At 47.8% G+C, this 12913-nt stretch overlaps 3 protein-coding genes across 3 annotated transcripts; 1 reads left to right on the top strand and 2 right to left on the bottom strand.

The window, feature by feature from the left end:
- Window positions 1–4182: 4182 nt before the first annotated feature.
- SODALDRAFT_159724 (elongation factor G 2) lies at window positions 4183–7179 on the bottom strand. Its single transcript, XM_028606927.1, has 2 exons — window positions 6979–7179; window positions 4183–6773 (listed from the first exon to the last, which is right to left on the bottom strand). Exons 1-2 carry the CDS (start codon window positions 7013–7015, stop codon window positions 4522–4524), a joined length of 2289 nt encoding a protein of 762 aa, XP_028467251.1. The 5' UTR covers window positions 7016–7179; the 3' UTR covers window positions 4183–4521.
- A 676-nt stretch (window positions 7180–7855) lies between these two features.
- Window positions 7856–9174, top strand: SODALDRAFT_159648 (COPI associated). The gene is made up of 6 exons (XM_028606926.1): window positions 7856–8147; window positions 8218–8289; window positions 8517–8560; window positions 8637–8651; window positions 8759–8827; window positions 8889–9174. Exons 1-6 carry the CDS (start codon window positions 8128–8130, stop codon window positions 9059–9061), a joined length of 393 nt encoding a protein of 130 aa, XP_028467250.1. The 5' UTR covers window positions 7856–8127; the 3' UTR covers window positions 9062–9174.
- Window positions 9175–9904: 730 nt separating this feature from the next.
- On the bottom strand, window positions 9905–12006 carry SODALDRAFT_399007 (hypothetical protein; the record flags this gene model as incomplete). The annotated part of the gene is made up of 3 exons (XM_028615311.1): window positions 11442–12006; window positions 10822–11378; window positions 9905–10749 (listed from the first exon to the last, which is right to left on the bottom strand). Exons 1-3 carry the CDS (start codon window positions 11756–11758, stop codon window positions 9905–9907), a joined length of 1719 nt encoding a protein of 572 aa, XP_028467249.1. The 5' UTR covers window positions 11759–12006.
- Between the last annotated feature and the right edge of the window lie 907 nt (window positions 12007–12913).

Raw genomic sequence — 12913 nt, 5'->3', positions numbered from 1 at the left:
TACTAGCCGTTCCTAAGGATAGGAGCACTCCGGGGGAGGTCGCCCTATTAGGTACCCCTACCTAGGAGATAGAGGCCGGGTATATAATAGGACCACGATGGGTTCCCGTATAGATAAAACCGGGCTCCTATCTTAATATAGCCACGGCTACCCTAGGCCGATACTACTGTGTAGGGCCATGGCCTAGGCTTAGGCGTGGATATCCGTTTACGATATCCGTTTAACTATACTAGCGTTAGCCGAGGAGTATATAATGCTTATATAGTGCCCCCTCCTTAGTATAGAGAGGGCAGCGATTATTCTGATTCTTTAGGACCACCTACGTTCGGACTAAGTCGTGACCACCACTTAATCTACGCCTGCTCCCTTTTAGACCCTCTCGCTACTACCTTCTTACGCCTTATAACTACCTATCTAATAATTAAAACGGCGTTATAGAACGGATTAAAGATATCGTTAAAAGAAGGGCGAGGGCTATAAGGATACGGGCTAATCTGCCTACGTCTATCTAGCCTAAGATCTTCAAGACTACTATATATGTATATTATAGAACCCCACGATATATTAATAAGTGGAAGACGCTATACGAATGCCTACGCGACTATTAACCTAACCTTACGCACTTATAAGTATACGGCTATAAAGTCTTTATAAAAGCGCGCGATGTCTAAGCTAAAAGGAACGGCCTATAAAGACTAGAACCGAAGGTATAGATCGGTTATCACGTTAGATACTACTCCTCGAATAGTTTCCGCGTGTGGCTACTATACCTGCCGGATATTATTCCTATTAAAGATATAATCCTTAACGAAGATAAGACCTTTAACGGTAAGACGTACCGCACCCTTCTTCCCGAATAGAATAATAAAAATAGAATAAGAAATATAATAGAAGTAGGAAAAGAAATAGAATAATAATAGAATAAGAAATAGAATAAGAAATAGAATATAAATAGATAATAAATAGATAAATAAAATAGAGAATATATTAATTAGGAAGATTAGAATAAAACTATAGTAGGAAAGTAGAATAAAATACAAGTAGAATTATGTCTAAAAAACAAATAGAAAAGTGTATAAACTATTAAAATGAACTAAATATAAAATATAATACATAAAACAGATAAGACAGAGATAATAGATAATACATAGTAAAATTCTACAATAACTAATAAAAAGGTTATTATTATTATTATCTATCTTACTCCGTTACCCTATCTAATTTATAGGAGCCTATTTAGGCTATATAGTCTCGCTCGGGTGGCTATAGAGGGGAAAACCCGGGTAAATTCCGGGGAAAACCTCTATACTCTTCTATATTAATACAAGGTATAAATACTATTAGAATAAAGTGAATAGGAGTTGAATAGAGTAAAAATAATAGATAAGTAAAGTAAAATAAAGATAAATCCAAAAAGGGGTTAGAAGTATACATATATATTAGTAGAAAGCATCTTCGTGATTTTATATTTTTAGAATATTTTAGAAATCAATAGTAATAAGTAGCCACTGTCTATAAAATAATAATACTTATCTATATTAGTTAGTATATATATTTATATAATATAGTTAGATAATCTGGTTATATACTTAGCCCCAATAAGGGTAAGCGTAGTGGCCTTACCTATAAGGTAAGCTACTAAGTATATATTACTTAGTATATTTATCTATATAGTATAGTTAGATAATCGGATTATATATATAGCCCCCGTAAAAGCGAATATAGCGGCCTTATCTATAAGGTAAGCTACTAATTAGTATTAACGCGTTTAAGGAGGGTATAGTACTTATTTATGCCTAATACTTACTTAACGACGATGCTATTTATTACTGGGAGATAGTTGGAGAGGAATATAGGGGAATAAAAGAAGCTAATACTAACGACTATAGGAAGAAATCGACGGTTAATTACGAGTGATAAAGCGCAATTAATATAATGAAAAATAGCTTTTTACGATATTAAAGAAATAATAATACAAAAGTCGTTATAGCGTAGAAGAAACGAATAAATGCTATAGAAAATAAAAAGCAGTCGTTTTATAGGTGTTTTTGCATATCTACGGTTATTTAGCATTATAGAGTAGGTTATATAATTAGCCCCGGCCCCCCTCCCCCCCCTAAACGGGGGGAGGGGGGGGGGGCGAGCTTAGCGGCGTTGCCTGTAGGGCAACCTGCTAAGCTCGTCTAACGATAACTCTTACGATATGTATTTTGCCTCTAATTGTATAGGAGAGGTGGTATTAAATGCCTTTTTAATCGTGGCTTCGAAGGCCTCTTTAATCGGATCTTCGTCGCCTAGATTATTATTAACCTCGGCGTCGATATACTCGCTCCTATGGACTAAATATGTGGTTAATAGCGACCTTTTGAATTAGTTTTTAATCGATTCGGGGTCCCCACGGTATATAACTAATTAACGCCACCTACTCGAAGACTTCCAGCCTGCTACTACCACTATCGTTAGATTTCACATAGGCGGTAGCGCCTCTAATCCGGTAGAGGGATACGGCACGTTACGTCTCGAGGCTATAGATATAAAAGGTTAGCTGTATACTCTTATGCTAAAGAACGTGGCGTTTTTAGATAGATATTCTATAACGCTCCTAGTAATACGTAGGTTATAGAAGGATTAGACCGCTGTTTTTAGGACTAGCAGAGATATCTTATAATAGACCGATATACCTGCCTGCTATTAACTAACATTAACTGCCAATATGCCCTTAAACCAACCGAAGGCACGCTATAGCGCCTATAGCAGTAATAATAAACCTATTTTAACAGCTCGAGGAGTTTAACGCCCGCTTATAGCACGAACTAGTAACGCAGCAGAACTACACGATAAAGGCTTTATAGTAGGAGAAGCAGTATCCATAGTAGCAGCTACAGCTTTAACAATAACCTTAATCGTTAAGATCTAGGGGGGTAGTGGCCGGAGGAGGTAGTGGTAAAGGATTAAAAACCATTACTAATACAGAAACCACCGAAAACGCCTCTAAAATCTAATAGGCTACTAACTAAGAGGTATCACGTGGAACGGCTACCACGGCCGAGGAAAGCATAAACGTTATGCCTGCTGTTGATTTTACTTATTTAACTGCTGTTGTACTATCTTTAATAACGGCACTATTTTCCCCCTTTTTAATAACCTCTTTCTTAAAAATAACGCCTGTTTTTACACCTCTATCGCCGCTATAAGCACCTGGAGATACCTCTAACAAGGCTATAGGCGAGGCCACCGCTCCTTAATTAACTAATCCACACATAGCTAAGTTAAATACTACTGCTACTGCTACTATTCCTGCCTTATAGCTAACCTCTTAAACGCCTGCTTCTATAGGGAGACCCTTATATAATCGTCGACCTCCCTCCTTATACGGTAAAGAAGAAGGTCCTGATGGAATGGATCTGGCCGAATAAGATGCGTAGCGATGGTCTGTCCAAAGTACTGCCACCGTAAAAATATAAGGCGTTTATATATCTATTAGGGATAGAGGTCCTAGGCCAGGAGGATAAAGGTAATTAACGAGGGGTATAGTCCTCTATCGTCGTCTTGCGTAGTTAATTTGACCGTTGTTCTAGTGCCCCTAGACTATTATTTCGGGCACCTGTTTTACACGTTTTTAACGTTCTTACTATAAAAAGAGCGTGCTTTTTAATAAGCCGTTCCACTATTAGATTAATATCTAGGCTCTATTTTACCCTAGATTTACGGCTTTAACTTAAGCAGAATAGTCAGGATTAATCCTGTAGTTCTAGGGGGTTGTGTTAGATGCCACTATACACTTATCGGGGTGTGATAAACCACATTATGTTAGATATATGGAGTACCTCGATCCTATGTATCCATAGTTATTTCCCCTGCTTTTCCCCTATAGTTAGATATCCCTATAAAGTCTCATAAACTTCACTTAAATAAATACATATATAATTCCGCGTACCTTATTTATATTCTATTAAATGGAGATAGTGGTATTTATGCCACCATATAAATATATACTTTATAGGAATGTTTAATTCTAAGGCAAAAAGGAGTGGTATATTATATCGATAAAGTGACCTTATATCTATCAGAATACCTAAATGCATAAACCCGATATATAAACTTAATATCAGGATAGGATTCACTGTTATAATATTATATACTGTCTAGGGGTAGACAGACTAAACTAGTCTATCAGGCTATTCCGGCCTAGTTACTCTATTTTATTTACTATACTAAATACAGTGATAGTATAAAAATTGTGATATAGTGACCACCTCAAACAGTAAGCCACCTAGACACCCTAAATCCCTGTCATAATAGTCTTAATATCTTGAGGTACGCGATATGACTAGGCTACTTATTATGTAGCCAGCCTAATCTATATACTGACCAGATCCCCCCCCTCCCGCGTAGGTAGTAATCTAGTCGGCTCGACGAATGTTCGACGAGGCCGACACCAGCGTGTAATTGGAAGTGACAGACCCTTTGAAATATAATTTACAGTAAGACTTTTGCCCTTCTAGCTTATCACCCTCGCTTTCATAGATCTTTCTCTCGTGGCCCCACGACCCGAGCAAAGCTGTCGAATGCCATGGTCATGCTGTGTCGCCCGCCCGTCTTGCTCCGCAGCTTTTGATCGAAATCCAGGACCTCCTTGAAAGGAACCTTCGCAACGATCTCCACCACGCGAGTGGACTTCTTCTCCCGGAGGGACGTCACGCTGTCGTAGGGATCGGGGGGAGCGTACACCTTGGTCAAGTCGACCGTCCCGCCGCTCGACTCGGCTGATCGATCCTTGATCTCGAGTACGTGGCCTCCAGCGCCGGAGCTTATATCGTGCTGGACCTGGCCCGCCACCGCTTCGGGACAGCCGATGTGCACCAGCATGATCGGCTCCAGGATGCCGACGCGGTGGCTGGCGCTCGCTTGTCTGAGGGACTCCCGGACGACCTGGTATGCTGCGCCGCTGAAGTGCCCACCCGTAGGAGAGTCCAAAGAAGCGGGGGATGTGTCGACCGTGAGAGTGATATGACAGCCTTGTACCGGGGAGCTGCGCCGGGGACCCCTCGCCATAGCGGCGACGACACCATTGAGTAGTTGCTGCCGAGCTTCTTCCGGGTCGAAATCCAATACACCGCCAGCTTCCGGCGATTCGAGGACCACGTGAATCATGTTTCCGTCCTTCTGTTCGCCCAGATCAGGTTGCGCCTGGTGGTTGTCGTGATGATCTGCCAACGGCTTCAGGGTAGCTGTGCATATTACTTTCCCAGCCTTGCCGGCAACGGGCTTGTCGAAAACAACAGTATGCGGCCCCGCCGGTCCTGTCAGACATTCCTTGTAATCCACTTCAATAGGGCCATAATCCACCTGTGCCTTGATGCTTTGCCGCAGTTGATGCACCGCAACCTCTAGGTGCAACTTGCCCATGCCCTGCAGGATGAACTGCCCGGATTTCTCGTCTCGATTCCACCTGAGGCTTGGGTCCTGCCGCGACATCTGGTCCAGCACCGTCTCCAGTTCCTGGGCAGCCACGTTTCCGTAGGGCTCCATGGCGAGGAAAGCCACAGCGGGCGGGATATCGGGCGGCCGGACCTGTATATGTCGGAGGCCATCAGGGACGGCTTTGCCTGTGACGGTCGTGATAAGCGTATCTCCAGTGCGCGCCTTTTTCAAGCCCTTCATAGCGCCAATTTGCCCTTCCGACAGAACTTGTACCCCTTCGGTCTTGGCTGCGGAGATCTGAAGTAGGCCGAGGGGCGCCTCGGACACGAGAGAGTGCGTATTCCACGGTGAAGCGTTACGATGGAGTTCGCCATGATAGACCCGGACGAAGCTCAACATCCCCTCCTTGGGGTGGTTGAAGACCTTGAAGACGGAAGCAATTGCTGCGAGACGCTGCTTCCCCTTCTTCCCCTTCTTCCCCTGATGGGCCTCCAGGAACTCGGAGAGGCTCTGGCTCTGCTTGCTATCCCCATCATGAACCTGCAGTTCTGGCCGCTCATCCGGACTCGGGAGATAGTCCACCACGGCGTCCATGAGTGGTTCGACCCCAATATGACGAAAACTGGCGCCTGCTAGTATGGGGACCGCCTTGCCGCCGCCATGACGGATCGTGCGGCGAATTGCTTCCTTGATGGCCTGACTAGTGATAAGGCTGGGGTCGTTGGCAAACAGTTCCATGATGGCCTCGTCAAACTCGGCCAAGCCCTCAAGCAGCTTCTCGCGAGCCGTTTCCATCTCCTCGAGTAGGCTGTGGTTGCCCGCTAGGGCACGCTCCAAGGCTTCGCCCCGGTAGCTGGTCTTTTGCTTTTCGGACTTCCATCGGTAACCCACCCTGTCGATCACGTCAATGACGCCGACGAACTGATCCCGTTCCCACCATGGGATCTGACAAACAAGAGGCCAGCCACGGAGCCGTGAGGCGACCTCAAGAACCGATTTCCGAAACGAGGCGCCGTCTCTGTCCAGCTTGTTCACATAAACGATGCATGGAATGGCACGTTCCTGGGCGGATGCCCACACCCTCTCCGTATGAGCTTCAACGCCCTTCACGGAGTCAATGATGCATACCGCACCGTCGAGGATGGGCAGACACCGGTCAACCTCGAACCTGAAGTCTTGGTGTCCTGGCGTGTCGATGAGGTTAATCACTTTGGGCCTGACTTCGACAGGAGCTGATTGGCACGCCTCGGGCAACGGCCAATGGAAAGTAATGGCCGCCGATTGGATTGTGATACCACGCTCCCGCTCAAGCTCCAGGAAATCAGTTACCGTATTTCCAGCGTTAACGTCTATAGGCAAGCGTTAGCTTGCTCGCCCAATGAGCCCATGAGCTTTGTCTCCTCTAGACAGTTTGGATCCTCTTGGATGCCGAGGATGAGTTCCTCGGGCAGACCTTGTAAGGCCTGGTCAGAAGCACTGAAAACCGAAGGATCTCCAAGCTGCCACGAAAAGTCGAGTAGATAACTAATAACACAATAAAAGGAATGAACCCACCGCCAATTCGATGGGTCACACCACTGTAGTAGAGCATTCGTTCGGTGGTGGTGGTTTTCCCCTAGTGCTCCCCGTCAGCTCGCTCCGCATGCAGCTCGAGTAGAAAAGGAAGAAAAGGAATCCTGTTCTTACTGCATCAACATGAGCAATGATTCCAATGTTTCGGATGTCCTGGATGGCGGGTTGTTGGAGTCTCGGGTGACTAGGCGGCGCATGGAATTGTCTCCTGTGGCGACGCTGGAACTGCGGGTTCCTCTCCTGCGGGCTACTTAGCCACGAAGATGCATGGCCGGGGCGGACGCGACTGAAATTCGCTTGCTCTAAATCAAGCTGGAGCCGTCGACAGGAGCTCCAGATTGGCGGTGATGCTCGCAACGCCAGCATCGCAGCGGACCTTACAAAGTAGAGGGCCCTTTCATGAAATTGGTGCAAATGCACTAAGCAACGTTAATCTTTTCCCTTGTCCCTTTTCCCTTTTCCCTTTTCCCTTTTCCCTTTTGCCTTCTTTTCCTTCTCTCTCTATTTTCTTAGTCGTCGGGCAATGCTAAAGCATACTTACAGCTCGATATCTCATACACGTTGAAGGGTTGATAGGATGAGAGAGCAAATCATTTTTAGATCATAGCTCCCTTCGGTGTGGTAGGTACACTACAGGTAATTACATGACTTATTATTAGCTAATTACCTCCGAATCTTCAATCCCAACGTCCTCTTGCTCGTGTGGCTGGTGCCAGGCTCTCAGCCACTAGGTAGGTACCGAAACCGAGACCAAGTTACCTAGGTAGGTATTCAGAGCTCCATATCTGTGGTATGTATCTAGGTAGGTACGGACCTTTTCTTCTTTTTTTCTATTTAAAAAAAACAAATAATAGTGGTATAATTATATTTACCTGGGAGTGATTAGTTTCCTTTCGTTGCGTTGAAGCTTTAAGGATCGCTTCTCGGCTGGGTTCTGGAGGCAACACATCGGGTTGTGGCGCAAGCTCTACAAAGACGGGATACAGAAGTATTTCGCGACGATCAACCTCCCTTCTCATAGTCGCACAATCTACTACTCTCCCCTAAACGGCCACAGCCCACGTTCATCACCCCATTATTCTACCTGTTTTCCCACTCAACGGGCAGCGCGATAGCAATCACGTATTCACGATGGAGCTCTCCGATGCATTGTCAGTCATTCTTCCCATGCCGGTTCCCCGTTTGCTAGGATTCGCCACTAATGAAGAACGTTGTTATTAGCCGGATCGTCAACCTCGTTACCGCGACCATCATGGTCCTCGGCGGTATATCTCAGTTCTTCCATCACGGCTTGTACGTTGTACCTGTAGTTATGGCTCTTAATATGGATTTCTTTCGCCAGGGGGATGCATATGGAGATGGACAAAGGCACAGCTTCCAGGACGCAAGAGATCAGCCATGATGGCTCGTCTTGACCTTGGCCTCGCCCTGGAAGCTTTGCCATCATTTCGCAGTTCTTTCGCAGTCTTCCAATGTACATCCACCACTGTTGGCAATGCTGACAGAACCGCCGGACATAGTCAAGGGGTTATTATCGGGGTCTACGTTGTAGTCTTCGGTCTTTGTACGTCACAGTCCTTTCGAGTTGGGCTCTTGATGCCTGCAACGTCTTTTTTGGCTAACCTCTTGAATCACCATAGGCACTGCTCTTCTTGGTACACTACATCGATCCTCTCCTCATCTGGTCTTCCAACAATATCCGTTACCTCTGGTTACGGGTGCTTCCTTAACCCTTTCGACTGGCTAACCTCAATTCGATCAGAATTTCAAATTCCACCTCAAGTCTCACGATACGCCTCGTTTCTCTTTTCCTTCCTCGGCCGAGGCATCTGTAGGCTCCCTCCCTCTTTTTGCCATCTACTGGCGCTGTACTGACCACGAGCCTGTTATAGTCTACATCTTCATCGGGTCCATCATCCTCAGCGACAACATTTTCCGCATCATTGCGGGCTCCATCATCGGCATTATCGGTGTCACCTACGCCGTCCTCGAGTTCGTTCCCCAGGTCGAGCCGCCCATCAATATGCGTGAAGCCGACGCTGGTTGGGGAGCGGAGCAGGTGTAAGCAACGCTCCTCCCTTCTACCTTTTCTCTCAACCACCGCACTACACAATTCGGGCGGCCTCTCGTATTTTGCATGCCCTTACGATCTACTGGGCATGTCACAACCACTCACTGCCTCTCAACGCTACCGATCGAGAATATTTTGCTGAGGAGCTTGTTAAGATACTGAGGCTGGACTCAACACCGCCGTATCACGGGAACGATTAAAGAACCCTTTCATTCTCTCTATGCCGGCAAGACGAAGGACGGAGGGACCGTTTGTCAAACCAAACCCATTTTTTTCGATGACATTTCACCCGTCGTATGCCCTGGTAGACGGCGTTGTACTTTTACGTACTCAAGCTCGCGCAGTGTCGGTATTGGTTCGAAATGGGTGGATTGAAGCTGACAGTCAAACGAGCAAATGAGGACGCCATGATTATGTAGAGCAGGGCACGGGGTGCCTCCTTGTGTTAAGTACTAGCATTGGACAGGCGACATTTGTAAGGCCGCCAGGGAGCCCGGTATGTTGCAGGAGCAGTCATGATGCATACATACAATATGCGTTTGTCTTCAACAGAAGAATAGTATTGCAAATAGCTCCTTTGCCTAAGGTGATTTACTACGCTCAATCTCCCTGGTCAGCTGAAACGTCTCCTTGACGGACTTCCCGACCTCTGTGAAGAAGACCAGCCACTCATGGATAATGCTTAATGGGCTTGGCTCATTCATTACTAAATGCCGGGGGTATGTCACTCGTCATGCCGGAGTGATCGGCATACTGTGTCTATATTGGTACCAACCTATGGCCTTCACATCTTTAATCTCGCACCACTGTCGTCCTTGCGGACTTGGAAGACTGTACTCATCGCAGCCTCGACAAATTCGCGAGTTCTCGTTCTTTCGCGGCCAAGGCTTCCCTCATCCTCTGCGCCTCTTGTTCCAAGGTCTGCCTGTGGGCCTGGAGACGTTCGTGATCTTCATGCACACCGTATGGGTGGGGGTAGCTACTCGCAAGCAGTGAAGGCGCTCCCCTAGCAGTGAAATGTGAGCTTAACCTGGGAGAAGTGCTTATATATGGGGTGGCTGTCCCACGGTAGTCCACTCCGGAAATCTCGCGCTCTGCGTGTGGTGTGACAGTGGACTGCAAATCGTTGCACGGATTGAGGATGGACTTGATGGACGAAAGTCGTTTCGAAGCGTCAGGCCCACCGTCGAGAGTAGTGTTGCTATCGCCGTCCGCAGCTGACAGGGAGCGTTTCCGCAGTGGTGAAAGAAACGAAGCCGGTGCCAGAGTCATTCGTGTATCAGCGTGACCATGGATGGATGCGATGGGTCCAAGCTGGTTCTGATGTGAGTGAAAATCATGATGATGTCCAAGCGGCGTCCCGGACTGAAAAGATTGATATCCGGCTAGGTCAGAAACGGGAGGTAAAGTGGTCTTTTGGTGATGCGAGGACAAAGCGGAGATGGCGAGGATCGGGGGTAGTTTCCCTGGCCGTGGCCGCAGCCCCAGATTTATGGATCCGTCGTCGTTGAGGGTGCCCCTTTCGGGGCTTGGCTCGGGAACCTGGCTCTGCGTCTCGGATCCGTCATACTCCTCCGTGTCCTCGCCGCCCGCAGAGCTCGGAACCACTCTCTTCCGGCGTTTGATGATGGACTTCTTCATGCTCACTGGTCGATGGACGCCGTGGAGCTTATAATACAGGCCTAGTATCGTCAGCGCATTGCTAGTGGGGAAGCAGATTGAACCGAAAAATGGAAGAAAAGGAAAAACCCTACCACAGGCATTGCAGATCGTATGCCCACTTTCATCCCGCCTCCACAAGGGAGTAGTTGTCGTGCCACAGTTTTGGCAAGCAATGACGACGGTGGTATTTTGGTATTGCAGATTCATAGCACCTACGTCCACTGGCGCAGCAGGGTCATCAGCGGCTGGCTCTGACATACCCCGACCGGAGCTACAACTCTGGTTCTGGACCATATTCAACTGGGCAGCTTTGGAGAGACGGTTATTGTAGGCAGGGCAGCCGCCGCAGCCTTCAGCACCTCCTGTCCCATTGCAACGCCCACCTCCCGGGCACGTGCCAGCAGGGGCTTGATCCTCTGTGACATATGTCGGGGCAGGCGCGCCGCGATATTTTGTGCCAGGGCCGGGCGCAGGAGCAATTTTAGGGGGCGCTGATCGCGCGCTCGCAGGGACTAGTTGTGGGGGCTTCTTCTTCAAACTCGGAGGTCGGGATGTGTTCCTCGCTTTCTGATACAGGCCGCAGGCATTGCATATTGTCGTTCCCTGGGGCGATCTCCTCCAAAGAGGGGTTCTCGTCGTGCCACAATTGCTGTCCAAATGTTAGAAGAAGAAGAATATGGCATGTCGGTAAGAAAGGAAGAAGGCACCATACCTGCAGACTTGGCCGGTTTGACCCGAAGTGTTGCCCCTGCCAGGAGAAGCCATCGCAGTCATCTCAGCCCTCGGCTGATGGGGAGAATCTGCTTTGTCTTCTGGCTTCGGGCTAGGTGCCTGTGAGCTCGATGCTTCATCACTTGACAGGCTCCGCCGCGATCCCAAGTCTTGTGCCTTGTTGGTCGTTGTTCGAACCACGCCAGCTGACCAGAAGGGCAACTTGGGGTGCGTGGGAAGTGTATTCCGGGAAGTGGATGACGGGTCATCCCTCGAACCCCTTGGCGCGTATGGTGCAACACCTTCTGACATGGCCATTCGAAGACCTATATATGCCCCAAATTCGTTTTCAGCTGTGTGGCCTACACTCGAACAACAGCATAAGGGACGTGAGCCGAGGCCACGATTGGCCTTTCACGACCATGTAGCGCCGAAAAAGGTGTCTAGCTGGCAGGTCCTGATGTTGCTCCTCGTGGCGGGTGATCCGTAAGCTAAGTACTCGTCGACGAGCAGATGGTTGAGCGGTCTAGGAAAATGTTTGCCCGACTGCAACGAGGACGCTGAAGCCAGCAACAGGTGGTTGTTATGATCTCCAGTAGGCGACAGGTTGAGGAGACGAATTTCTCAATCAGTCAACGTGACATTCGACGGAAAGCCCAAGCGACGAGATCGGGTTGGGGCAGCGGCGCGAAAAAAAGATGGCTTTAGGTTCTCTGATAGATAGCCTGGAAGAGTAGAAGCGCTAATTCGGTCGGGTTCGGGTTGCCGGTTACATAGAGTACGGAGTATAGCACAAAACTTGGACCCAGCAAGGATGGGAACGTATCCGTAATCGGAGAGGTATGCTTGCGAAGCCAGACTGTGAACGCGATGACCTTGTCAAGTAGGAGGTCGGCCGGTGAAAGGGCGTTGGTTAATCTGACTAGTAGGGTAATAATTAGGTAGGTATGGGTGGTAAGTGGCCGTATAAGTTCGGCGGTGGCAATAATATCCGTAGAGGCCAGGTCCGCCAGGTCCTTCATGAGGGTGTTGGAAGTCAGTCAACGACACCGGGGCCAGTCTTGGTCAGCTGTTGTTTATGTCCGAGAGTTTATCTCTTCCAGCATCAACCATCCAGCAGATGCGGTTCTATGAAGAACGACTTTATTACTTCTTCGTACTTGGCGGATGAAGACCAAACCACACGTTAATAGGGGGAATTTGTCCGCCAGGATTTGTACAAAAACAGGACTCGAAGAGTCCAGGCGGGTAGGTAATACGGCGAAGACGGAGTACCTACAGATTCACTTTTGTGACAAATGGTCCACATGGATCCACTCGGACTTCTAACTCAGAGGACGCATTGATAATAAGCGTACTCTGATTGGCTTTAGGATCTGGGGTCCTCGAAGCTAAATGGGCACCATGAACAGCGGAAGGTACACCTCTACCAGGATCTAGTATGTTAGCGTGTGAATTCGCCCCACGTTCTAA

Source organism: Sodiomyces alkalinus (assembly GCF_003711515.1).
Source record: "Sodiomyces alkalinus F11 unplaced genomic scaffold SODALscaffold_4, whole genome shotgun sequence".
NCBI lineage: Eukaryota > Fungi > Ascomycota > Sordariomycetes > Glomerellales > Plectosphaerellaceae > Sodiomyces > Sodiomyces alkalinus.
The sequence above is the reverse complement of the archived record's forward strand: the minus strand, read 5'-3'. Positions and strand labels throughout refer to the sequence as shown.